A 25,379-nucleotide genomic window follows, 5' to 3' on the forward strand; every position below is an offset into this window, starting at 1 on the left:
TGTGGTATCTATGTTCAAATATCGATTACCGAATTACCAAATCCAAACTTTAAAAATACCGAACCGAATACCGAACGTCCACCCCTAGTTGTGAATGACTGTTGCCCAGGTTGATTTGCAGGAGCTTTGTACCCATATTCATTATTATAATTCACATTAGCACTATGAGCACTATAGCCACCATTTCTTTGACATGGTGCACTTCTAAAACCAGAACTATTATAGTTACTTCCTTATGGATCCATGTTGTTCTCTCTCCCTATTTTGGTGAATTTGAAGTTAGATGGATATACAATAAGTTTGTAACACTGATCCTTAGTATGTCCTCTGAGATGATAAAAAACACATTGAACACCAGAAGTTCTCTTCATTCGCAAGTTGTAAGTAGTGTTGCCTTTTGTAAGTTTGCTACAACAGCTCATGTGACTAATAAGTCCCCTTCCTTAAAATGAGAGGGTAGTGCGTGTTTCTGTTTCAAGCTAGCTATGCTTCGTGAACTGGTGGACACATTCAAAGCTGGGATTCACCCTCTTCACAGTGTAAAACTGATGAGTTTGTGTTTAAGTGTGCACGTTGACCTTCTCATGAATAATCAGAGAATAGGCTTGATTTACGGAAGGAGTGGGTGTCATCATTAAGATTTGGCTCCTAGACTGATTATAATGCTCATTCAACCCTACTAAGAATTGCATAAGTTTTTGCTTCTCCAAATTACTAATGAATTCGCGAGATGTATCACATGTACTCATGGGGGGAGGTACCAGGGATTCATATTCTTCCCAAAGCTCACTCAATTTCGAGAAACAGGCAAAAACAGTAGATGTACCTTGAACAAGTGTAGCAGTTCGGCTGTGCATATGATAGATTTTGGTAGCATTCACCTTATCAAAACATTCTTTGAGATACATTCAAACTTTGTGAGCATTGGAAGAATACACAATTCCATTCACTAAATCCTTCAAAACTGAGCTCATGATCCAGGAAAGCACAATCACATTCACATGCTCCCACTAGTATACATTTGACCATCATACATCTCCTTTTTGCATGTACCATATACAAAACCAATTTTGTTCTCTTCAAGTAAAGCAATGCTCATTGATTTTCTCCAGAAGGTGTAGTTCTCCATACCAGTGAGAACACAATAAGCTAGATTAACACTAGGAACATCGGATGATTGTAAAAACAGAGGATTAAACGAATAAAAAACTGCAGGTGATTGAGAATTTGCTGCTTGTTGTGATCCACTAGCATCAACACCATCAGCAGAAGAGGAACTATTGCCAATCGCCATGAATGAACACCAAATAGATCGAGAAAAACTGGAGAAATAACAAATATAATCAATAAAATGCAGAATAATTTGGGCGAGTGAAGAAATGAAGGCCGGAGAAAGAGGAATTTAACGGAAATAGATGAAATCAACTTGAATCACCATTGTTGGCTCTAATACCATGTTAAAAAACTACAAAAATAATAGAAAAGGATAAACTAGAAGGAGAAAAAAATTGTTCTCATTACTGAAGAAAATGTATAACTAATTACCCTTACAACTAGCTATTAGTTAGCTATCAATTGTCAATTCACCTAATTCCTAACTCTCAACACAAAAAGTATTGTGACAACTAAAAGCGAACTGAAGGAACATATTTTGCCTTTTTTCACTAGAAATTTTATCATTAGACAATTTTCCATTAAAGCTGAGGTCATTTATTGAGCTAGGTTGTATGTTGGGTAAATATTCCCCCGGATAAAATAGTGAATAACGTGAGTGCAGCCGCTGCTGCAGAGCTCAATGGCATCTGCTGACAGATCCTTAATCATTCGTCTCAAAAGAGAAGACTGTAAGCGCACTAAACACGATCAAGCTTTCTCCGATTGGAAGGTTCCATCCAAGCTCTTTTTCTCGTTAATTGTTTGATATAGTAATTGTTTGAAATGTTGCGGATTTCATTAACTTCCAGATCTAACTTTTGTTGCTTAGATTTACATCTGGAGCTTCCCTCCCCTCCCTTTCCTAGCCGTTTAATGAAGTAAAATAATTTTTTATGAACAGTATCCCATAACAGAAAATAAATAAATTTGGGTCTTCCTCCTATGTACAAAAATGACAAAAGAATCTACATGGTTGGAGAAAATGTGTCAAAGCACAAATCTCTTTCTCCAAGCTGGAAAGATAAATTAATTGATACTAGCGACTTACCTATTGTTCTTCTGATTCATCATGAGTGTTTTACTGCCAGATTTTAATTGGCCCTAATGATTGGGAAGATCATTTACTGGGGAAGGAAGGCGCAGAGAAATATAGGACTCAGAACCTGCCAAACTGCACCTCGTGCTCTGGAGTTTATGAATTGGGAATAGCTGTGCCATGGCTCCGATCTACCAGACTTGACCCTGATCATATTGTTCCTGTGTATGTTGGAAAATCTGACAGTGTTAGGATTAGGCTGCAGCGATATGGCCGTGAAGGTGCTCATTTAGAGAATGGTTGCTCGAATAGTGAGCTGCACGACAATGAAATTATATCTGCTTCAAAGAGAGCAGGATTATTTACAGAAACATTCGCAAGAGGCTTCTCTATTGTTTACCGGTGGGCGCCTGTAAGTATATATTTCTCCTATCTTCAGTGTTAAGTAACTTGTTAATTTCTGGTTTCCTGTTACATATTGAAATGCAAAGAGTTTGTTTTCACTCACTCATGCGAGTTATAAGTAAAAGTGTTTTTTCTTTCTTTGATATTGTGAAGCAAGATTTTCTAATGTTACTTTCCTAAACGGAAAATTGCAATTAGTAGTTACTCGCTCGTCAGTCTATTTGGCATTCCGATTAAAGCTCTCCTAGTATTACTCTGTGATCTTGTTGATAATTACGACTATTATGTTCTTTCCCTAAGCTATAGATGGATACACTAAAAGGACAAGTGAGCTGTCTGCCACCCATGTAGTTGCACATTAAAGCATGTTTCAGCAAAAGTAATTGCATGCAGTATTGACTTGTACCTGAAGTACCTCAGTTACTATGAACCTTAATAGGTTTTGGTAATGTTTCTTAATATTTAACAGACAAACAACAATAAAGATGCTGAGAGAACTGAAGCCCAGCTGCTCGACAAATTTGATTATGCTTGGAATAAAGGCAGTAATGGTGTACGTCGCCACAATGATGTCCTCTGCAAGCTTGATAGCATTTCAAGAGCAACTCATCTTCCTGCTTTCATTAGGAAGCTTCAATTGTCCCTTGAGAAACAAAAGGGCGTCAGAATCAAAGCGTGCAAGCCCCTTTTATTGAAGAATGGATCTGATTTTCATGATAGCTTCAAAAACACCAACTTCCTTCCCCAAGTATTCAAATTTGGGCGATCTCAGCCAAGGATAGTTTCATTTAGTTTTGGTGTAAATGACGATCCAAATACTATTTGTGGTGTGGCTTTAGGTCATGGATCTGTTTGCATAAGGCCTCCAATAGCAGGAAATAAAAGATGTGCTGAGCACAAGGGAATGAAGGTAAACAGTGTAAATTCGAAGTTGATTGCAGAAGGAAATGAGAGCACAAGACCTTGCGAAAGTAGAGGTGAAGAAAATGCTCCAATTTGTGGTTTTATCTTGGACTGTGGTTCTCCTTGTGCAAGAAAACCATTCCAGGGAAACAAAAGATGTCTAGAACACAAGGGAAGGAGAAATCGGGGCTTCGTTTCTCAGACAATGACAGACAAAATTGGCCGGTCGACCTACAATCCGATACTGGAATACAGGACTTCTTCTAGTAAGGACTATCAACAGATCTTATCTAGTAGAACTGATATACAACAGTTTCAACATTTCTCCAGTTCTCTTATCCACCATAACCACAATGTCATATGTGGAGTTCATTTAAATGACGGTAGTTTCTGCACCCGGCAACCTGCAGTAGGAAGAAAGCGCTGTGAAGGACATAAGGGTATGAGGGTTAAAGAGCCCATTTCTAAGCAATTAGGATCTGAAATACCAAGTGTATTTGCAGGTTCAGCTGCCAAAATTAGCAGTGGAAAAAAGCATTGGAATATAGACACTCCAGCAGTCAACCATTATCCAACTTGTGGAGCAACCTTGCATAATGGTTCTTTTTGCAGAAGGAAACCTTCGGAAGGTAATAAAAGATGTTGGCAGCACAAAGGCAGAAAGAAGTGAATAAGCACTCCACAAACTGCATATGTAGTTTAATCTGTCGTGGTGCCCCCTCACGCACTGGTTCCTATTGTAAAATGTCTCCACACCAAAGGATGTAGTCTAGTGCTCAATGATACTGGAACGAAGACCATAGGACGCCAGGGTTTGAAACTCTGCAGAAAGAGGATGCATGTACCTAATGGAATAGACGGGTATGCACAGGCTGTCTTAGACACAACCAATTGCAGTTAGGAGAACGCGTTGGCAGCTTAAAGGCATGAGGGAGGTGTTCAGACGTTTCAACCGGCGCAACATATTAGCAGGTATAGTAATTTGTGAGGACAGCAATCTTCAAATTTGTCATCCGTGTGCTTCAATTAAATTCTGGGAAATCTTCTGATTGCTAGTGTGAGTATATTTACAAAGGAATAGTAATTTGTGAGGACAACAAATCTACAAATTTGTCATCCATGTGTGCTTCGAATTAAATTCTGGGAAATCTTCTGATTGCTGTGTGTGTATTTACAAAGGTAGTTTGCTGTGTGGATTTGCTGTTCTGAAGATAAATTAGTCCTACGGTTTGGTCGTGCTTAACAGCTTGATGCTTGTTGCTTTGTATTCTTTGAGATGAAGAAGTCAAGGTGCATTGATGTTAATTTCTGTTTGTAATAGGATTATACTGTTCACAAAATAATTAAGGTTGAATATTTATTATTTTACATTTTGATATTCTTATATTAGAAAATGTGGTGGTGATAAATTTTCATATGTACTTGTACTCTGCTATTCTATCTCACTATTCACTGGAGCGCTCACCTTCGTTCCTTTAGGGAAACAAACTTTGTTCTTCCACTCTCCTCTATGATCTTTTCTCAATGCTGAGCCTCCACCTCAGGGGTATGCTCCAGGATATATAGCTTATACCTTGTTCTGAAAGGCTCATCAGGGATAAATGCTAAATCTCTACAGCTGATGATTGACTGATGATTCTCGATATCCAATCATTTTTCTTGACCCTGTCATATAGAGCAAATTGAATCATGTAAGGCCTATGTGAATATATTTCCAGGCGTAATGTTCACTGAATTATAATTGAGATAGATACATTGCTCCTTTGGGAAGTGCTTAATGGATGTTGGAAGGTACATTTGGCGACATTGTTGGAAGTGATTTTTCATTTTTATGGAATTAATGTGACTGCAAGTTGTGTATTCAAAGGGAAGAAAAAAAACGAGTAGCAGATTATGTAGCTCAAGTTGATTAGCTGAGGCAAGAGCTTTAAAACTTCGATCAATAAGGTCCAAGTACGAGTTAGGCAGTGTAAGAAAAATAGTAGTTGTTTTGGTATTTTTATTGATAATATTCAGTGCAGTTCGAGAAAAGATTGAGTTGGGATATATCTTCACAAGTTTTGTCAACTCGAAAGATCAATCGGTGTCACTCCCAAGATCCAGAGTTAGACTATATTTGCAGCAAGCTAGGAGCATATAACTTATACATTATCATTACTACATAATTTAGATATGAGAATATCTCTATATTTAAATAATATAGATGTGCGAATATCATCAAATCCCCACAATTATACATTTAGAATAGTGTAATAAGTTTTCTTCCTTATTTAAATTCTCTGTAACACTATTTAATCCCACTAGCTTGAAGGAATAATAAAGACACAACTTCTCAAATTCTCTTCTCTCCTCTCTCTAATTTATCAATTGCTATTATTTGATCTTCGTTTATAATTTGGTTCGCGTAATATCATCATGTATGTCTCAAACTCAATGTTGACACTAAGGTACTTATTGAAAGCTGACTCTAATTGGCATCGTCATTGCAAACTGGAGAATCCATTCTCCTCTCTCTTTTTCTAAAGGAATTAGTAAAAATTGCAGACACTTCCTTGCTAAAAAAAATCCTTTTTATATTAATGAAATAACTTAGAGATTTGAATTTGGATCCTTGAGGATCGACTTTTTTCATGAGCAAGTTACAACTGGTCGGACAAATAATTATATTCGTTAGTCAAATATACAAAAGAATATATATTATTTTGTATTAAAAATGTGTTGGGGAGCTCAAACAGGGATGAACCTGGCTCTGATACCATGTAAAAAATGGATTTTGGGCCTAACTCAATCTCAAAAGTTAGCTCAAGAGATGAGAATAATTACCCAAGTCCATATAACCAAATTACCAATACATTCCCCAACCAATGTGGGACTTTTACCCACTCTAACAGGCTCCTCTCCATTTTTTTCAAATTTAGGTATAAGGTAATTTCAGATGTTCTTCATGTACCTGATATTGATAAAAATTTGTTGAGTATTTGTCAGTTGGTAGAAAAATGATACAAAACATCATTTGAGGATAAACATTGTTTCATCAATGAAAGATGTTCATGTAAAACATGAAAAAGATTATATGCTGGAAAAATTAGAAGATGATTCTCCAATTGAAAAAACACAAGCAAAATGTGAACCTGCTAGATTTAAAAGAGCTTTCAATATTCTAAAAGAAACTGAAGAAATGAAGTACTTATGTTTCAGAAAAATAAAATGAGTAAGTTTAAATTCAAAATGCAAACGAAGTAGGAAGATGTGTCTAAAAGGTTTAGTAGTCAAGGTTACATTCAAGACAATAAGTGAATTTAGTTCACTATAAGTACAAAGATAAATCAGCAGATTTATTCACAAGGTCACTTTTGATTATCAAGTGTGAAGATCTCAAGATAGAAGATCAAAATTTTATAGTTTGTAAGACAAGGAGGAATGTTGAATGCTTGTTGGAATCTATAATCTCCATGGAAATCAAAGAGAAAGAGCTCATATGAAGGGAAGCTTCTGGAGAAACTAAGAGAACCTTTTCTCATTCCAATCAAAATTCTGTAATGAAGAAAAATACAGCCAACCAACCATTCTAGATCGGCCCAGTACTCTTTTTATATGTGACCCAAATGGAACCAAATACAGATAAATAAAATTGGGCCTAATACACGAAATAGACCAAAAAATATGTACAATTATCAACCTACACCACTGCTATTTTTATGATGTACATGGTCACTATTATTATTAATCTCAACACCCCCCCCCCCTCCCGATTAAGTTGGAGGGTGACAGAGCACCCAACTTGCCAAGAAGAGAATGATGAGAAGCTCCAGGTAATATCTTTGTGAAAATATCAACCAGCTAGGAAGAACTTGGAGTATGATGCAAGGAAATCAGTCCATTACCTAACTTGGTACGAACAAAGTGACAGTCTAATTCAATGTGTTTGGTCCGTTCATAGAATACATGATTCTTAGTAATGTGAATAACAGAATTATTATCACGAAAACAGGTATAGGCAAAGAGGAAGAAAGCCCAAAGTCCGAAAGTAAACGAGTGAGCCAAGTAATTTCACCCACAGCCTTACTCAAAGATCTGTATTCTGACTCAGCTGAAGAGAGAGAAACCACAGGCTACTTCTTAGCTTTCCAGCTAATCAAACTCCCACCAAGTAAGACATAAAACCAGTTATCGACCTCCTACAGTCAGGGCAGGAAGCCCAATCACTATTACAATACACCTGCATAGAAAAATCTGGTGAGTCATTGAAAAACAAACCAAGGTTGGGGTTACCCTTCCAGTAACGCAAAAGGTGTAGAGCAGCCTTCAGGTGAGGACCACAAGGACGTTGTATGAATTGACTTAAATGCTGAACAGTAAAAGACAAATTAGGCTGGGTATGAGTGAGGAAATTAAGCTTCCTCACCAAACTCTTGTATTAATCAGGTTGACCTAAAGGCTCACCCATATTAGCAGACTTCACATACAATTCAAGAGGACAGACCACAGGAGTGGACAACACAAAATTATGTTCTTGAAGTAAGTCATGGACAAACTTGCTTTGGAGCAAAAGAATTCCAGAAGCGCAAAATAGCACCTCAATACCAAGAAAATAATGTAAGAGACCCAAATCTTTTATTTTAAATTGGTCATGGAGAAATAATTTGAGTGCAGCAATTTCTTCCAGATCAGTCCCAGTTAAAACTATATCATCCACATAGACTGCCAGGATAACAAGAGAGGCACTAGACCCTCTAGTGAAAAGTGAATAATCATTGAGGGGATGAGTATAGCCCCTAGTGTGAAGGGCCTGAGATAGCTTTGCATACCATTGACAAGATGCCAGTCTAAGGCCATAAAGGGACTTATTGAGCTTACACACCAAAGGTGTAGAAGAAGAACAAGAAACAGTAAGTCCAGGAGGCAGCTTCATGAAGACTTCCTCATCCAAGTCACCATGCAAAAATGCATTATTTACATCTAGTTGGAAGAGAGGCTAGTGTGACTTAACAACAATTGCTAATAGGGACTTAATAGTGGACATCTTAACCACAGGGGAAAACGTTTCATGAAAGTCAACCCCTTCCACTTGAGTATCCCCTCGACTACCAACCGAGCTTTGGATCTTTCCAAAGAACCATCAACTTTGTATTTGACCTTATAATCCCATTTACACCCATAGGATTTTTACCATAAGAGAGTGGGACAATGGACCAAGTATTATTAGCTGCTAAGGCATTAAATTCCTGGTTCATGGCAGTTTTTCATTCAGGAAACGCAACTTCTTGAGAATAAGTATGAGGCTTATAGACATGTTGTTGACTAAGAAAAGAAGAACTAGGGGACAAAAAAACTAGAGCTTGGTAAGGAACATGAGTAACAGACATAGTCCTGGAGATAACTAGGAGGATGAGAGGACCTAGATGACCTTCTGTAAGGAATGAGAGGTACCACACGTGGAGAAAAAGAAGGTACAGTAGGGTAACCAACATCATAAGTGGTGATATACCATTAGAAAAAATAGGAGCAGGTTTAGGAAGAATAGGCTTATCAAAAAATGAAAAATGAACAGGACACATGGGAGAAGAAGAAGAAGAAGCCAAGGAAAGAAAAGGGAAAATAGTCTCATGAAAAACTACATCCCTGGAAATAAAACAAGTGTTTGTGACAAGGTTATAAAGCTTGTAACCCTTTTTAGCAAATGGATAACCAACAAAAACACATGGGACAACTCTAGGTAGAAATTTATCTCTATGAGGGGTAGGGACAGTAGAGTAACGTAGGCACCCAAAGGCCTTAAGATGAGAATAAGTGGGGGATTTAGAATATAACAGTTCAAAGGGAATTTTGGAATGCAACACAGGAAAAGGAAACCTATTTATCATATATGTAGCTGTTAGCAGGCAATCCCCCCAAAACTTGAGTAGAAGATTAGATTGAAAAAGTAAAGCTCAAGCAGTTTCTAGAAGGTATGTATGTTTTCTTTCGACTACACCATTTTGCTGAGGAGTGTAAGGGAACGAAGTTTGATAAATGATCCCCTTAGAAGAAAAAAACTGAGTACCAGCTAGGAAAGACCCAAGTTCAAGGGTATTGCCACTTCTAATAGCCTTGAACTTGGTATGAAATTGAGTTTCAACTAAGGCAACAAAGGACTTAAGAAGATCCAAAGAATTACTCTTAGAACCCATCAAATAAGTCCAGGTATCCCTAGAGTAATCATCAACAATGGTAAAAAAAATACTTGAAACCATCATAAGTATGATCATGATAAGGTCCCTAGGTGTCAACATGGACAAGATCAAATAGAGAGGATGATTAGGTGGTACTATGACCAAAAGGTAACCTAGATTGTCTAGCAAGAGGACATATAGAACAAGTAAAAGAGTGTTTGCTAGATAAAGAATTAACAATATCAGATATGCATTTCATTTTAGAGAAAGGAGCACGTCCCAACCGAAAATGCCATAATATATCTTATTTATTTATAGCAGAATGAGTAAGTACATCAGTAGAATTATTAAAAACATTGTGAGACACAATAGATGGAAAAGAAGGAACAGTAGAAGCATCACAAGTAAAACTGGAATTAAAAGGGTATATAGAGGCAGCAGTAGAATCTGGATTAAAAGGTTTGGGTTGTGTCCTCATGCAGCATGGTAAGTTCATAGCCTACGCCTCAAGACAGCTTAAGCCCCATGAGAAGAATTATCCTACTCATGATCTTGAATTAGAAGTTGTAGTGTTTGCCTTGAAGATTTGGAGGCACTACTTGTATGGGGTTCATGTAGATGTGTTCACAGATCATAAAAGCCTTCAGTATGTGTTCTCTCATAAAGATCTTAATCTCCATCAGAGAAGGTGGTTAGAGCTCTTTAAAGATTATGACATGAGTGTTCTTTATCATTCGAGCAAGGCCAATGTCATGGTTGATGCTCTCAATAGACTGTTTATGGGTAGTGTTGCTCATGTTGAGGACAATAATAAGAAATTAGCTCAGGAAATCCATCAGTTAGCCCAACTAGGTGTTCACTTAGTCGATTCAGCAGAAAAAAGTATATGGGTGTAGAGTAGTTCAGAATCATCCCTATTTTCTGAGGTGAAGGAAAAGTAGGATAGAGATCCCAGTTTAGTCAAGTTAAAACAGTCAGTCAGAGATCAGAATGTAGAGGTTTTCTCTTAAGGGGGAGATGGTGTTTTGCGTTGTCAGAGTCATCTGTATGTACCAGATGTTGATGACTTAAGATAGCTAATTCTTGCAGAAACGCATGGTGCGCGTTACTCTATTCATCCAGGGACCATTAAGATGTATCGTGATTTGTGAGAGATCTATTGGTGGAGTGGGATGAGAGAGATGTTACAGAGTTTGTGGCTAAGTACTCAACATATCATCAGGTTGAGATTGAGCATCAGAAGCCTAGTGGGTCCATGCAGGGGTTCAGTATTCCTACTTGGAAGTGGGAAGAAGTGAACATAGATTTTTTGATGAGTTTGCCTCGTACTCGTCGTCAGCATAATTCAGTTTAGGTCATTATAGATAGGATGACCAAGTAAGCTTATTTACTTCCAGTTCATACCTCTTATTCAATCGAGGATTACGACAAATTCTATATCAGGTAGTTATTCAGATTGCACGGTGTTTCATTATCCATTATCTCAGATAGAGGTACCCAGTTTACCTCTTATTTTTGGAAAGCATTCCAAAAGGGTCTTGGTACACGAGTTCACCTTAATACAACCTTTTATCCTCAGATAGATGGTCAAGTAAAAAAGACCCTCCAGACTTAAGAAGATATACTGCGAGCGTGTGCAAATTAACTTTAAAGGTAGTTAGGATGACCACTTTTCTTTGATTGAGTTTGCATACAACAACAGCTATCATTCCAGCATTCAGATGGCTCCATTTGAAGCTCTTTATGGTAGGAGATGCAGATCTCCAATCGGTTGGTTCAAAGTCAGTGAGGCTGCAGTGATAGGGCATGACTTGGTATTCGATATCTTAGAAAAAGTTCAGTTGATTAGAGAGAGACTTAATACAGCTCAGAGCCGATAAAAATCATATGCAGATGTACGCAGAAAGGATCTCGAGTTTGAGACTAGCAATTATGTGTATTTAAAAATCTCTCCCATGAAGGGAGTGAAGAGGTTCGGCAAGAAGGGAAAGCTTAGTCCCCGATATGTCGGTCCTTTCAAAATTCTCAGTCGCTTCAGCAAGGTAGCTTATGAGCTCGAATTGCCTCCAAATCTAGCTTCAGTCCATCCAGTGTTCTATGTCTCCTTGCTTAAGAAGTGCATAGGTGACCCAACAGTTATAGTCCCTATATAGGGCCTAGATGTTCAGAACAGTCTCTCTTATGAGGAAATTCCAGTCGAAATTCTTGACTATCAGATTCGCAGACTAAGGAATAAAGAAGTCCCTTTAGTCAAAGTTCTTTGGCGAAATTAGTCCATTGAGAGAGCTACTTGGGAAGCAGAAGAAGATATGCGGACGAAGTATCCTCAGCTCTTCTCCGCAAACTCAGACTCAGCCCAAGGTAATGGATTTACTTAAGCTTATTTAGTTTCATGCTCAGATTTCCATTATAAACTTGGTATTAATTACCCTTGCATATTCAATCATATGTTCATGTGTCAGTTTAGTCATGTATCCATGCATTAGATATGCATTCTAATTATGAGAAACTCAGCTTATCAGTAATCCCAGTCATGCATTCATGAGTCAGTTATTCATGCATTAGATATGCATTTTCAGTATGATAAATTCAACTTATCAGTCATGTCAATCATGAAATCATGTTGTAGTTGTGCATGTCATGTATGTACTTTAGTTTATCACCTCTCCCGTCTTAGTCAGTCTCATTTGAGGATGAATGTACCCAAGGGGGAGATATTGTAAGATCCCGCAAAATCCGCAGTCTAATTCAGTCCCTTTAAGCTTGATAAGGGATCCAACACTTAGAAAATTTTAGCTAAGTGTTAAAGGTTAGAAAATTTTAGCTAAGTGTTAAAGGACTTAGTCTCTTTTAAGCCTTCGAAATTTGAGGAATTATTTCATGACCTTCCCAACCTCCGTTTGCTGATTTTTAAGTTGATTCATGATGGGGCAAGTCAATATTACATCTCGGGTGAGTTTCAGGATTTTTTAAATAGCATAAGGATATGTTTGGGTTTCAAAAACAGTAGCATAAGGCGATAAGCCCGCGTTATGCCATCCAGTCCGGGGCTCCAAGTAGGATGGCGCCCAGCTCAATCCGACGTTCCAGGCAGGGCGGCACCCTGGCCATTCCGACTGGGGTAATTTCCTGCAGTCCAGCCCTAAAATTTTAAGGGCAAACGGGTCATTTCCCTTCATCCTATTCATCCATAACACGGGATTTAGCCCCAATTTACCAAAGTATATTCACTTTCTCTCAATTTTTCTCAAGAACAAGCCTTAGGGATTTTAATTAAAGATCCAAATCCAAGAGATTTCGCCATTAATCTTTAAGAAGCTATTAACTAAGGTATGTAAAGTGTTCATCCAAAGGTCCCTTCCACCCTTGGAGATCAAGAATCTTTATGTATTTCATGATATTACGATAGCATGTGGATTGAAATCTATGAATTTGAGTTAATTAATGTAATTACGATGCGTTGGATTATTGTTCATGCCTAAGCCTAAAGTTATGCATTGTATGTGTTTGTCAAAATGCCTAAGTGAGCAAAATTGTGCATTATGGCTCAATTGTGACCTAAATGATGAATCCATGCTATACCCACGTGTTCAAAATCACTCACATGCTAATGCTATGCCTTGTAATGATTTGATGGAATGCTCATGAGATTAGATTTGTGAAATTATGATATGTTAGAATGTATTCCTGTTCATGTACAAGATTGTGATTATCAAGTGCTTCATGAAATCCCTCAATGATTGTATTATGAATTGTGGACTATGGTCATGTGTTCAAGAAGTGTCATGTCCTATTAATATTCATGCTATCGAGTCCTGGGGGTATTTAATACCCGATAATTTAGTTGTGTGCCTAGAGCCAGTGTCATTTTTCAAGATAATCTCAATCAAGCCACGATCAGTAGAATTCAGTCAGTCTCAAAACTCAGGAAATCTCAGTAGTATCCAGTTTAGTAACTCAGTCAGTTAACAAAATTCAATAGTATTCCGTCAGTCAACAGAACTCAGTGAACTCAGTTCAGTTCAGTCCAGTAATTCAGTTCAGTGTCTATTCAGATGGGAGTAGGATTCAGCACCGAGTGAACCCAAGGATAGGAACTCACGTGCTAGCAAAGGGTGTGATTCTTAGAAGCAATCCTTGTATTCCAGAACTACGTAGCCAGCGTAGGTTGAGACATCAAAACCTGCCAGGTGAGGGTTGATGAGGTGGCTTAACCTATCAGATGAGGGTCCCACCGTTCTCCTTAGAGTACCTTCCAGATGAGGGTCACTCACAGCTTGTCCTTACCAGTGGCGCGATATTGACACCCTTCCAACTAGGGTTACAGGTTGGACCCCAAATTTATTCATAAAAGGGGCATGTCGATTAGATGATTACCTCCCACATTCTAAGTCTTAGTCTTTAGTAAAAAACTCAGATAGTTCTACAGATTTAAGGATTGTCAGATACAGTCACTCAGCTCAGTACGGAACTCATCTAGTTCCATCAGAATCAGAACTGTCAGACACAGTCACTCAGTAATCAGTACATCAATTATCAGTTATATCATTTATCAGTAATCCATGTTATCAGTAAACTCAGTATTCAAAATCCTTGTGACCTTAGTTACAGTTATGTATTCATGTATGTATCCTCACGTAGTTATGTTCATGTTATTCAGTCAGTTATAGTTCATGCATATGAACCCTTGCATTCAGCCTTACCTCACTTTTCATACCAGTACATTCTCGCATACCGACGCATACTTTTCTCTTGCGCTATGGTGTTTTATACCATAGGGTCGGATGCTCAGGTTCCCGATCGCACTTAGCAGTTTAGATATCAGCAGTCAGAGTCAGTGGTGAGTCCTCATAGTTGGAGGACATGATTGTTTTATTATTTCACTATTTCAGTACTTAGTTATTTCAGCAGTCGGAGTTAGTTGGGAATATGTCCCATCAACTTCATAGTTCAGACAGTTTTAGAGGCTTTCAGACTAGAGTATTTCAGACAGTTGTTTTCAGCTTTGGTATTGCTATTCCTTGTTCAGACATTGTTTTATTCAGTATTATTCAGTTTTGAACCTTATGGAAGATTTTTGCCAAATTTTCGTATTTATCTCAGTTATATTGTTATTACAGTATTACTATTATGTAGAGCTCACAGAAGGTACCAGTCATGAGTTAGCTAGTGGTCCTTCAGAATTGTTAGCACCGTGTAGCGTCTGGGGTACCAAACTCGGGGCGTTACAAGGGGCTACTCCAACGTGGAATGATGCAGATTGATGAGAAAAAGGAGAATTTAAAGAAACACTCCTTCATTTCTCATCTGTCAAAAGGATACTATACACCATGCCAACAGATGGTAGTGGCTTCATCATAAGGATATTGTTGCGCACTTGTACGTAGGTGTCATTCAAACCCATCAAAAATTGGTAGATTTTTTGCTCATCATCAAATTTTTTCAAACCCCCATAAGTACAAGTAGCAACATAATGTGCAGACAGGGATGAAAGCTCATCCCAGAGCTGCTTAATTTTATTGAAATAGGAGGCCACAGCCAAAGACCCTTGAGAGATCTAGGCTAAATATTTCTTAAGTTTAAAAATTCTAGCACTATTAGCCTTGCCATATCGTTCTTCCAATTCATTCCAAATATCTCTAGCATAAGCAGAATATTCGACACTATGAGCAAATTTCCTTAGAGAGAGAGTTGGTAAGCCAAGAGACCACAATATCATTACAACGCTGCCACTGTCTAGCTAATAGAGAGTTATTAGGAGGTTTAGATAATGTTCCATCTGTGAAATATAGCTTATTTTGGACTGACAGAGCAACTAACATAGTTCTACGCCAACTACCAAAACCACTGGCATCAAACGAAGAAGAGACTAAAGATGCACCCAATACATCAGAAGGGTAAACATAAAGAGGATGACACGGGTGTGTAATCCTCAGTATGAAACATGGTGCGATTCGGAGTAGAGGATACAGAAGGATCTGCGTCAGTCGTCATACAAAGTGCACCGAAGAAAGAGCAACCAAGATATAACAAAAAATAAGAAGAAATTACCAGCACCTTCATGACCGGAAAGAGACAGCTTTTATCAACAATAGACTATCACGGTGAAGCAACGAAAGTCCAGCTGAAACTACTGAAACCAAATAAAAATGAAGAAGAAGCTGAAATCGGAATCACACTGGAATCACCGGAATCACACTGAAATCAGCTGTAACAAGTCCAAAAATACGACGGAGAGAAGCAAAACCGTGAGAAAAAATTCAATGAAAGTCTACAACGGTAAGACAACAGGACCGAAACCCAATAAGGGTAATATCGTAAGTGAGCTATGGGTTAGATCTACATAGATCTATGCTCTGATACCATGTTGGAACCTGTAATTGCCATGAAAATCAAAGAGAAAGAGCTCATATGAAGGGAAGCTTCTGGAGAAACTTAGAGAACCTTTTCTCATTTCATTCCAATCAAAATTCTGTAATGAAGAAAAATACAACCAACCATTCTAGATGGGCCCAATACTCTTTTTATATGTGAGCCGAATAGAACCAAATACAGATAAATAAAATTGGGCCCAATACACGAAATAGACCAAAAATTATGTACAATTATCAGCCTACAGTTATCAACCTGCACCACTGCTATTTTTATGATGTACATGGTCACTATTATTATTAATCTCAACAATGCTTGCTTTAGTTTTATTATAGCAATTTTTATGAAGATAGACCTAGTGAAATAGTTAACCCTTTTAATTAGAAGTAAATTTCTATTTGAAGTTTGAAATAATATTTTTTTGGACATTAGGAATTTGTCATTTTCAGCTATTTTTTGGGCTTTTTTTAGGTTTAGAAGTTAATAGTTTTATTGTAAATTGTAATCTTAGATTGCAGTGAAAGTATATTGAACTTTCAACTTCAGTTCATAAGTTTTGTTTCTTGTTCTTCATTCCTTTAATATTCTCATTCTTTTTCTGCAATTTCTTCTCTTTTAAAACCAAAGATTCCCTTTCTTTTGCAGTTCTATCATTTGAAACTAAAGACAATTGGCTTTGGCTGCTAGTTACAGTAATTTCTTTCTTCATAAGCTTCCTCCTGTGTGAAGATTCTGCAGTCAGTATATTGTCATCATAATATGGTGATTCTATAACTCTCACTTCACGATCTGAAATATTATCATCTTTTCTAACCTTATCACACTTCTACAAAAATTCACAACATACAGAGGCATTCATCTTTTCACGAATTCTAACCGGCTTTCCCTTTACTACATGTTGAACTACATCCCTCAGGTGCAACATTATGATTCTTCCACCACTCCAAGTATCGTCTGCTGACAGCTGACTCGATGAACCTAGAAGATATATAGAGATTGACATCTTTAATTGATCTGTTATAATTATTCCAAGCAATTTTTGGGGTATGATCACTAGCATTATTCACACAACCAGGCACATCTTGATCAAATGCAAATTAAATTGATACTTTCCGTGGATTATACTGCTCAACACATCCATTCTAACTAGTTCAAAAGCTTGAACAACTTGAGCAAAAATCATTACCTCACTTCTCATCTTTTGTCCAACCACCACATTTTCATTTCTTCCCTTGTAAAATTTGTTGATGTCCCAATTCTTTACAATATCAACAGCATAAGGACACCATAGAAAACATTCTCCTGTAGCATCTATTTCAATCCTAGGATCCACACCTTTTAATTTGTTTACCTTATGTCATCTAGCTACTTTTGGCTCCCCAAAGTACATGATATTAGGCTTGGGATGCAAATTAGTAAATCTCTCCCAAGCCCAGTGAAGAGGAGCCTGAAGGGTCCAATTCGATTCTTCTCTAGATTTAGAATTAGTTGGCTCAGGACTCTTAGCTGAAGATACAATCAACGATTTAAGCAAGCTCAAATCTCTATATATACTAGAAAGAGAAGTAGGGGAAGTGCAATTGAGTTTCCTTGAGAAAGATGAATTGAAATGGGAATAACAACTTGATGAATATTCTGAAGTTATTAAGTAGAAAACACAAGCTTGAACAACCAACGGTCAAAAATGCAACATGCTCCAAGTGGTCAGCTCTTCCTGCAAAATGTTCCATCCAGGCATGGTGACAAATATGCATTTTACGTGCTTTAATACCTTTGTGAGCCTCACATAGAGTTTTTTCAACTTTAACAGAATAGTTGGTCTTAACAACCATATCCTCCAAAGTAATAGTTGTTTCTTCCCATAGAAAACTGAATGTATTAGTCTCCATATACCATCTCTCTGCGACTGCAAGAATCAAATCATTGTTCTTATAAATCTCGACTGTTGGAGCTATAATAGCTCCAAAGATTTCAGTTTTATTCCATATTTCTTGGTGGTGTTAAGGCTTTAACTCATTCACCCATTTAGACCATTCCTTCGTGCAAGGAAAACAGGCAATATGATCATCTCAAAATTCTATTTGTAGGCAAAAGAATCACGTGGGTGCGTTTGCAACTTTAAGCTGAACATGCCAAGAGTGGAAAACAAATAAGCAAAGGGACATAGTAAGCCACATTTTCATAACAGAATAATGTTTAGTTTTTGTAACTTGAATTCGTCTTGACTTTTAGACTCAAAAATCTTTTTGGCAATATAGTAACTTGACTTAAGGTTGTTATTTTATCAAAATAACTCTCACCATATCAAATTATTTATTTATCGTGTTTATATCTTAGACTGTCCGTTAAGAAAACATCAATTAAAAGTTTTTTTTACGTTTTCTTATCCTTAAGATATAATCTAGGCTCATTGAATATCTATTCTATTTGTGCGGCATCTCCCCATAGTTGATTCGTTTGTAGTCTTCAAGAAAAGTAACTACTAAAGGTAGAATGAGAAAAATTAAATAATTTTATCTTGAACTTATAAATGATAAATAATTAATTTTAGAAATTACGATAGAAAATTGAGAGAGTTAATAACCTAAATTGTCACTTAACTATGAACTTTTATCTCAAAAACGCACTCAACTTTGGTCCGCACTCCAAAGTCACTCACCCATAATTATTTTACTCAGAACGTCACTCAACCTATTTAATTATTTTTTAAAAAATTAAAATTTGCTTATATAAAATTTTATTTTAAAAAAATTTCAAAAATTAAGAAGTATCCATTTAATGACTCTTTTATCCTCCTGAATATCTCTGCCCTCCTCTTTCTCATTTTACTTTTGCACAAATATTAATTTTGAAGCTTTTGTTTCCGATTTTTAGCTTTGTAAATTTTGTTGTTATTCCGATCTGTTTTATTCACAGTGATCTTGTCGTTGCGGGGTGTTTGTAACACGCAACGAAAGATAAAAAGCACGTTCCTTCGAAAAGGGAGAAACTCATTTGGCTTGGTAGTTGATAAAATGTTCAATGGAAAATATAATTTCACAGCTTAATGAAGCATTAGTGAGGATTTGACATTGGATCTTACCATTTATAACCAGCCACACCTCAAACTCATTTTATTTAATCTTATCAATGACACTCTCTATATTAAGACTTGTGAAGTTTTGATGATTGACAAGAGGCCATGGAACAAATACGTATAGCTGATTCATGAAAAACGGCTTCAAAAGAGTTTAACTTGCAAAAGGACTTTTTAGGGATGAATTCATATGAACAAAAATAATGGAAAGAAAGGTTGTTACTTCAGATAAACATTAGGAGATCATCATGTGCTGAAAAGAAAAGTTAGTATTTGACTACAACACTCAAGAAGAGAGTCCAAGATGCATATGAGTCCTTATGGAGTTGAAAGTCTACTTTATTGTGAAGACCAATACAAGTTATAACTATTCAAAGACTTTCAAAATGAAATCCATGCACAAATACTGAGAGAAAAAACTGAGAACACGAGCAAATAATTAAGAATAATATTTGACAGAGTTCTGCCTAGCTATTGAAGTGCAACCTAATACAGTTGAACAGATTGAAAAACTAGATTGAAGAACCTGTTCCATCCATGTGTCTAACAGTTTTCTATTCTAGTTAATATGTATTAGAAAGTTTATTGAGTTGTAATTTTTGTGCTTTCTTAAAGCCAGTGTGTTATAAACTGATTTAGGAGTTTAGTCTTCGAGTTGGGATAACTCAAAGACTTGGGAACATAAACCTTAGGAGGTTTGTGTGTTTTTAGGAATTTGAGTTAGTTCCTAGGATTGTTGTAGTTTTATAATCTGATTTTCAAGTGGAGGAACTTGAAGTGGATTGCAAAAGTCTGGGGAGATTATTGAACATTAGGAATTAGAGTTTATAATTCCTTAGGTTACAGAGTTTGTAATCTTTTGTTGACAGACTAATTATGTTTAGTGAAGTTGGGGTTAAATCATGTGGAGGTACAGGTCATGGTTTTTTACACCTTTTGTGAGCCTAGTGTTTTTCACGTAAAACTATTGTGTAAATTACTTACTGTCTTTACTGATTCTGTTGGAACACATTAGGCAACTTGTTCCATTCATAGGCAAAAATCAGGCATAACTCATGTGAGTTATTAAGACATGTAGAAATATTAATTGGTATTAGAACGAGTTATCTTGTGAAGGCTAACACCTTAAGATAAGATCAAAGATGAATTCTACAACTGATACGAGAATAATCACGGTTATGGACTTATGAGAGTGCTTGTTAGACCCGAACCTTGATGTGTGCAATTGAAGTGTAAGAGGCCCAAAATGCACCAAAATCAGTCCATAACTTACACTTGATGGGCGCCCACTCTTTAAAGGGCCTTTTGGTCATTTTAACTTATATTTTGTAATTGCTATAAAAGGAAAATTATAGGTCTTTTAGACTTAGATTTTTTAGAATGTTGTAAGTCTTAAGAAACCAAAAGAACAAAAGTCCTCTCTCTAAAGAAGCTTGGACAAAACTAGGACAAGATCTAGTGTGGACTCACTAGTGATTGTATTTTTACTTGAAAACGTAGATGCTAGAGAGGTGGAGTCCGATATTGTGTCACGTAAGACATATGTGAATCATTGTGTGTGGTTTTAAGGGTCCAAGAGTGAAATAGGCTCTTGGGTTCTTAAGATTATACCTTTGTGTAGTTTATCTATCGATCCTTTATTTTTATTGTAATCTTGTAGTAGTTTGTGTTCTTGTAATCGTTTGTTCTTATGTTAGTAAAATTGTGTGTTGTTCTTATCTTGTTATTGTTGTCCATCTTGTCATATTGTTTCTATTTTGGTATTAAAATACACCTTGTATCCTGTTAAACTTATTGTTGTTGTTGAACCCGAGAAGTGTAGTCCAAAGGGGTCTCAGTTTAGTCTTGAATTCGTGGACTGTTTTGGACAGATTTTGGTGTCCTTTGGTTTGTAGTGTATCATTTGGTATCAAAGTGTGGCTTGATATTGTTCCTACAAGATCAAATCTTGGGATTGATTATTAGAAAAAAAAAATGTTCTTGAAGATCTTGTTCTTGGCCGAGAAGTGTGAACTTATTGTTAATGTGTCTTGGCCGAATGTTTGTGTGACTATCTTGGTGTCTTGTGTTTTGTTTAGTTGTTTCTAAGTGTTAGTTTTCTTGTTCACTAGCACTTTGAGTCTAGATCTAAACTTGAGCTTGAACTTGTTGAAATGTTGTTGTGAACAAAGGTGGTCGTGTGTTGATCTTGTTGTGAACTTGAACTTGGTCGCCCCTTGTTGAGCCTTGTTGATGTGGTTTTTTTCACTTTGGTCGTGTGTTGTTAGTGTTGTTCTAAGCTTGGCCTTGTATTGTTTTTAAGGATTGGTGGCCTAAGGACAATCTTGTTGAAGTTTTTGTAGTCTTGGTCGTGTGAAACATTGTTATAGTGGAGTTGGTCGTGTGGTTGTGTAGTGGATCTTGGTGATTGTTGTTGAATTTTCTTGGTGTTTGTTGAAGTGTTCTTGATGTTCTTCCCAACCTTCATACCTTGTTAAAATAAAGTGAAATTTAGATCCAAAAAGGTGAAGAAAAAGGTGTGAGAACTTTATTACTCTTGAAAGACTTACCATCACTCACCAACTAGTCAATCACATCTCAACTACTTTCCATAAAACAAGGGTCCATGTTTTAAGGAGAAGTACAAATCTAGTCAAAGACTTTTAGGTCTTGAAAGTTGAATTGAAAAGAAGCTCCAAAGACTAGTTTGTATCTCCCTCCATTGAACAATTTCCACCAAAGTCCAAATTGTGAATTAAAAATTATTGAGAACCGGGGCCAATCACGGACTGTCATGTCACCAATTACTGTTCACTGATAACTTTTAATCTCAAATTTTGATCTTCTAGTTTCAATTTGTTGTTTTCTTGGTTTCGTTTGTTGATTCCACTACTAATTTACAAGCTAGTGACCATTTACTAAATTGTAAATTAGTTTTGAAATCGTTCTTCGCATTAACTTTCCTTTATGTGTCTTAATTTTTTTGAGTCATTATAATACGGCCTTATGTGTTTTCCTTGATCCTTGGAGTCCTATTAAAAATTGGATTCACATCTCGGAGTACAATCAATCTTACAACACTTGTGAGATTGAGAGTGAGGGATCCGAGAGACACAAAATAAAAAGAGAGAGTGAGGATATTTTGTACAACTAACGTGTTTTCTGTTTTGTAGGTAACTACTTGGCCATTATGGACACCATTTTGTCCCACCTTGATGTTATTTCCCGAGAAATAGCTAAGGCAAATGCGGGTCTTGAAAAATTAGGCTTGGATATGTCTATTATACTTGAGAGGGTGGATCGAGTAGAGAGTTGAAGGAATTCTCGTGTTTCTACTTCCAAAACTTTACCTCAAACAATCAATCCTCCAAGAATACTACCAAATGACATAGACATAATCTAAGCTACCAAATGTCCTCCAACCTGAGACCTAAGCAGCCACTTCTCCCTCAATTCGATCAAGTCCAACAAAAAGGACTTGGAAGCCAATCTCCTCCCATCCAAGCTCCACAACTGAAGCTCCACATTACCAAATCAATCCTTTCATCCAAAACTCCACTTCACCTAAACTGATATGTCCATATGGAGGAGTATGATAGAAAGGAACATGAGGGACATAGAGTCTACAATGATGCATATATGATGGAAGAGAAGTTGAAGGAAAGACGTAGGGAACCACAAGGAACCCACCACCAAGAAAAGATGTGGGATGTGTTTAGTATTTCCTTTGTCATTCACTATTTGTTTTGAATGAGGATGAAGACAAAACTCAAGATGGAGAGGAAGTCAAGGTTCAAAATAAAGATGTTGGCTGAGACTTGTTGTTATTAAGCCCTCGAATTTTTCATGTTTTTGTGGACTGTTTTTGACTTATTTTGCGAACTGTTTTAGTAGCTTTCTTTGAAGTGGCCAATTGAACGAGGTGAAACGTGACTTTATGGAAAAATTCCTTTTAAGATAGAGAGAATGATACAGGAATAATCACGGATATGGATTTATGAGAGTGTGTGTTGGACCCGAGCCTTGGTGTGTGCAATTGAAGTGTAAAAGAGGCCCAAAATGCACCAAAATCAGTCCATAAATTACACTTGAGGCTCCCACTCTTTGAAGGGCCTTTTGGTCATTTTAACTTATATTTGTAATAGCTATAAAAGGAATGTTGTAGGGATTTTAGACTTAGATTTTTTAGAATATTGTAAATTAAGACACCAAAAGAACACAAGTCCTCTCTCTAAAGAGGCTTGGCCGAAACTAGGACAAGATCTAGTATGGACTCACTACTGATTGTATTTTTTCTTGGAAACGTAGATGCTATAGATATGGAGTCCAATCTTGTGTCATGTAATAGATAGGTGAATCATTGTGTACGGTGTTAAGGGTCCAAGAGTGGAATAGGCTCTTGGGTTCTTAAGATTATACCTTTGTGTAGTCTATCTATCCTTTATTTTTATTGTGATCTTGTAGTAGTTTGTGTTCTTGTAATTGTTTGTTCTTGTGTTAGTAAAACTGTGTGTTGTTCTTATCTTGTTATTATCGTCCATCTTGTCATATTGTTGCTGTTTTGGTGTTAAAATGCACCTTGTATCTTGTTAAACTTCTTCTTGTTATTGAACCCGAGAAGTGTAGTCCAAGAGAGTCCCAGTTTAGTCTTTAATTTGTGGACCGTTTTGAACAGATTTTGGTGTCCTGAGGTTTGTAGTATATCATTATACCAAATGATACAGGAAAATGGCTTGACAATGGAAACAAGATCAACTATTGTAATATTGATCGAGGTATGTATGTCAAAAGTTTTTTTAAATATGAAAAATTATTACAAAACACTTGCACCTCTTTCTTTCAAAATATCCAAAAGAGACTGACTTCTAAAATAAATCCATAACCATCACTCTTTCAAACATAAAAAGTTCAAGATAATGATAATTTTGTTTTCAAAGTTGTTAGTCTCATCTCATCACACCCCTTCTTAAAAACAAACTTGATTGATGATTGAGGAGTTGGTCATGTGAATAGTGATTCTGAGAGAGTAACTACTACTAAAATTATTGATGATAAAGTTGCTCTTGTTGTGTATGATTAAGAGAAAATTGAGGCACCAAGTAAGAGGAAATTATTTGGGCTATGAATCATGAGAAATATGTCTATAAGACTATTAATATTATTGAGGGAGTTAAGAAAGATGTATATTGTGAGGGAGAGTATTGAAGTGACCTCATAGTTGAACTAGATTCATCCGATGAGTTCAATTTTATTGATGCATCTATTTAGGGGGAAATGTTTGGGGATCCCACAGTAGAACCTAATTCTCCTATTGGGCTCATTGTAAAAAAATATTTAGGATTGGTGAACAAGGATGGATAATTGAGGATTGGGTATGAAATATCTGCACATATGGAATAGGTTTGACACCTGGTTCTTCTGTACCAATGAACAAAGTTGATGGCAAGGGCACTATTATTTGCACATTAATTTTTAAAAAGGTGTGAGCTCATCTCTTAGAGAGGAAAACTCATGTCCTAAGTATGAACCAAAAAAATGAAAAAGGCTATAAACTCCGCAATATACAAGGCGTTGACTGACTCAAGAAAAATCCTCCTTCATCATCTCATGCTCCAACTTCACGAAAAGCCCACTCCTCTTATCCTTAGGCTCTTCCAAATATTTTCTACTCTCATCACAAATGCTCTAATATTATTTTTAATTTTGTTAAAAATCATTGATGCATCTTATGAATGATCAATGAAAATGTTTGGTTTTAGTCTCTTGCTTCTAACTAATACCTTGTCTTTGCAAATACTTTGTAATATCTAACTGAGTTTTTGACTTTTAAGTGGTTGTATAGATGATAGACCCAATGGCCATGAACTTAAAATTTCTAACTTGAGAGATATGGTTTGCATAATTGATACAGGTTTTTTATGATGCCAAAAGGGGGAAGTGTGTATACTATGTAATATTTATAACCCATGATTCTGACCTACTTCATTTAATATGTGTCTTTTGATACTTTGTTTAGAATATGAATTGGCTAAAATAGGTTGAGCACAGTATACAAGGTGCATTAGTTTGTCATCATCAAAAAGGGGGAAATTATTGAGTTCGTGTATGTTTTTATGATTGACAAGCAGTGGAACACGTACATGAAATAGGTTGATTAACATGTTCCCGCATCCAGAGTCTAACTTGTATAATGATTTTTTAAAATAAATAAAGTCTCAATAAGAAAAGACCATGAACTCTGTACAAAGCATATTCAATAAAAGATTCTAAAAATGTTCAAGCTCAAGCATCCAAGCAAGAT

At 36.5% G+C, this 25,379-nt stretch overlaps 1 protein-coding gene across 1 annotated transcript; it reads left to right on the plus strand.

Moving 5' to 3' along the window:
- The first annotated feature begins 1,500 nt into the window (after positions 1-1,500).
- On the plus strand, positions 1,501-4,867 carry LOC107878199 (protein EFFECTOR OF TRANSCRIPTION 2). Its single transcript, XM_016725121.2, has 3 exons — positions 1,501-1,885; positions 2,244-2,603; positions 3,066-4,867. Exons 1-3 carry the CDS (start codon positions 1,796-1,798, stop codon positions 4,167-4,169), a joined length of 1,554 nt encoding a protein of 517 aa, XP_016580607.1. The 5' UTR covers positions 1,501-1,795; the 3' UTR covers positions 4,170-4,867.
- Positions 4,868-25,379: the final 20,512 nt, after the last annotated feature.

This window comes from Capsicum annuum, chromosome 7 (assembly GCF_002878395.1).
Source record: "Capsicum annuum cultivar UCD-10X-F1 chromosome 7, UCD10Xv1.1, whole genome shotgun sequence".
NCBI lineage: Eukaryota > Viridiplantae > Streptophyta > Magnoliopsida > Solanales > Solanaceae > Capsicum > Capsicum annuum.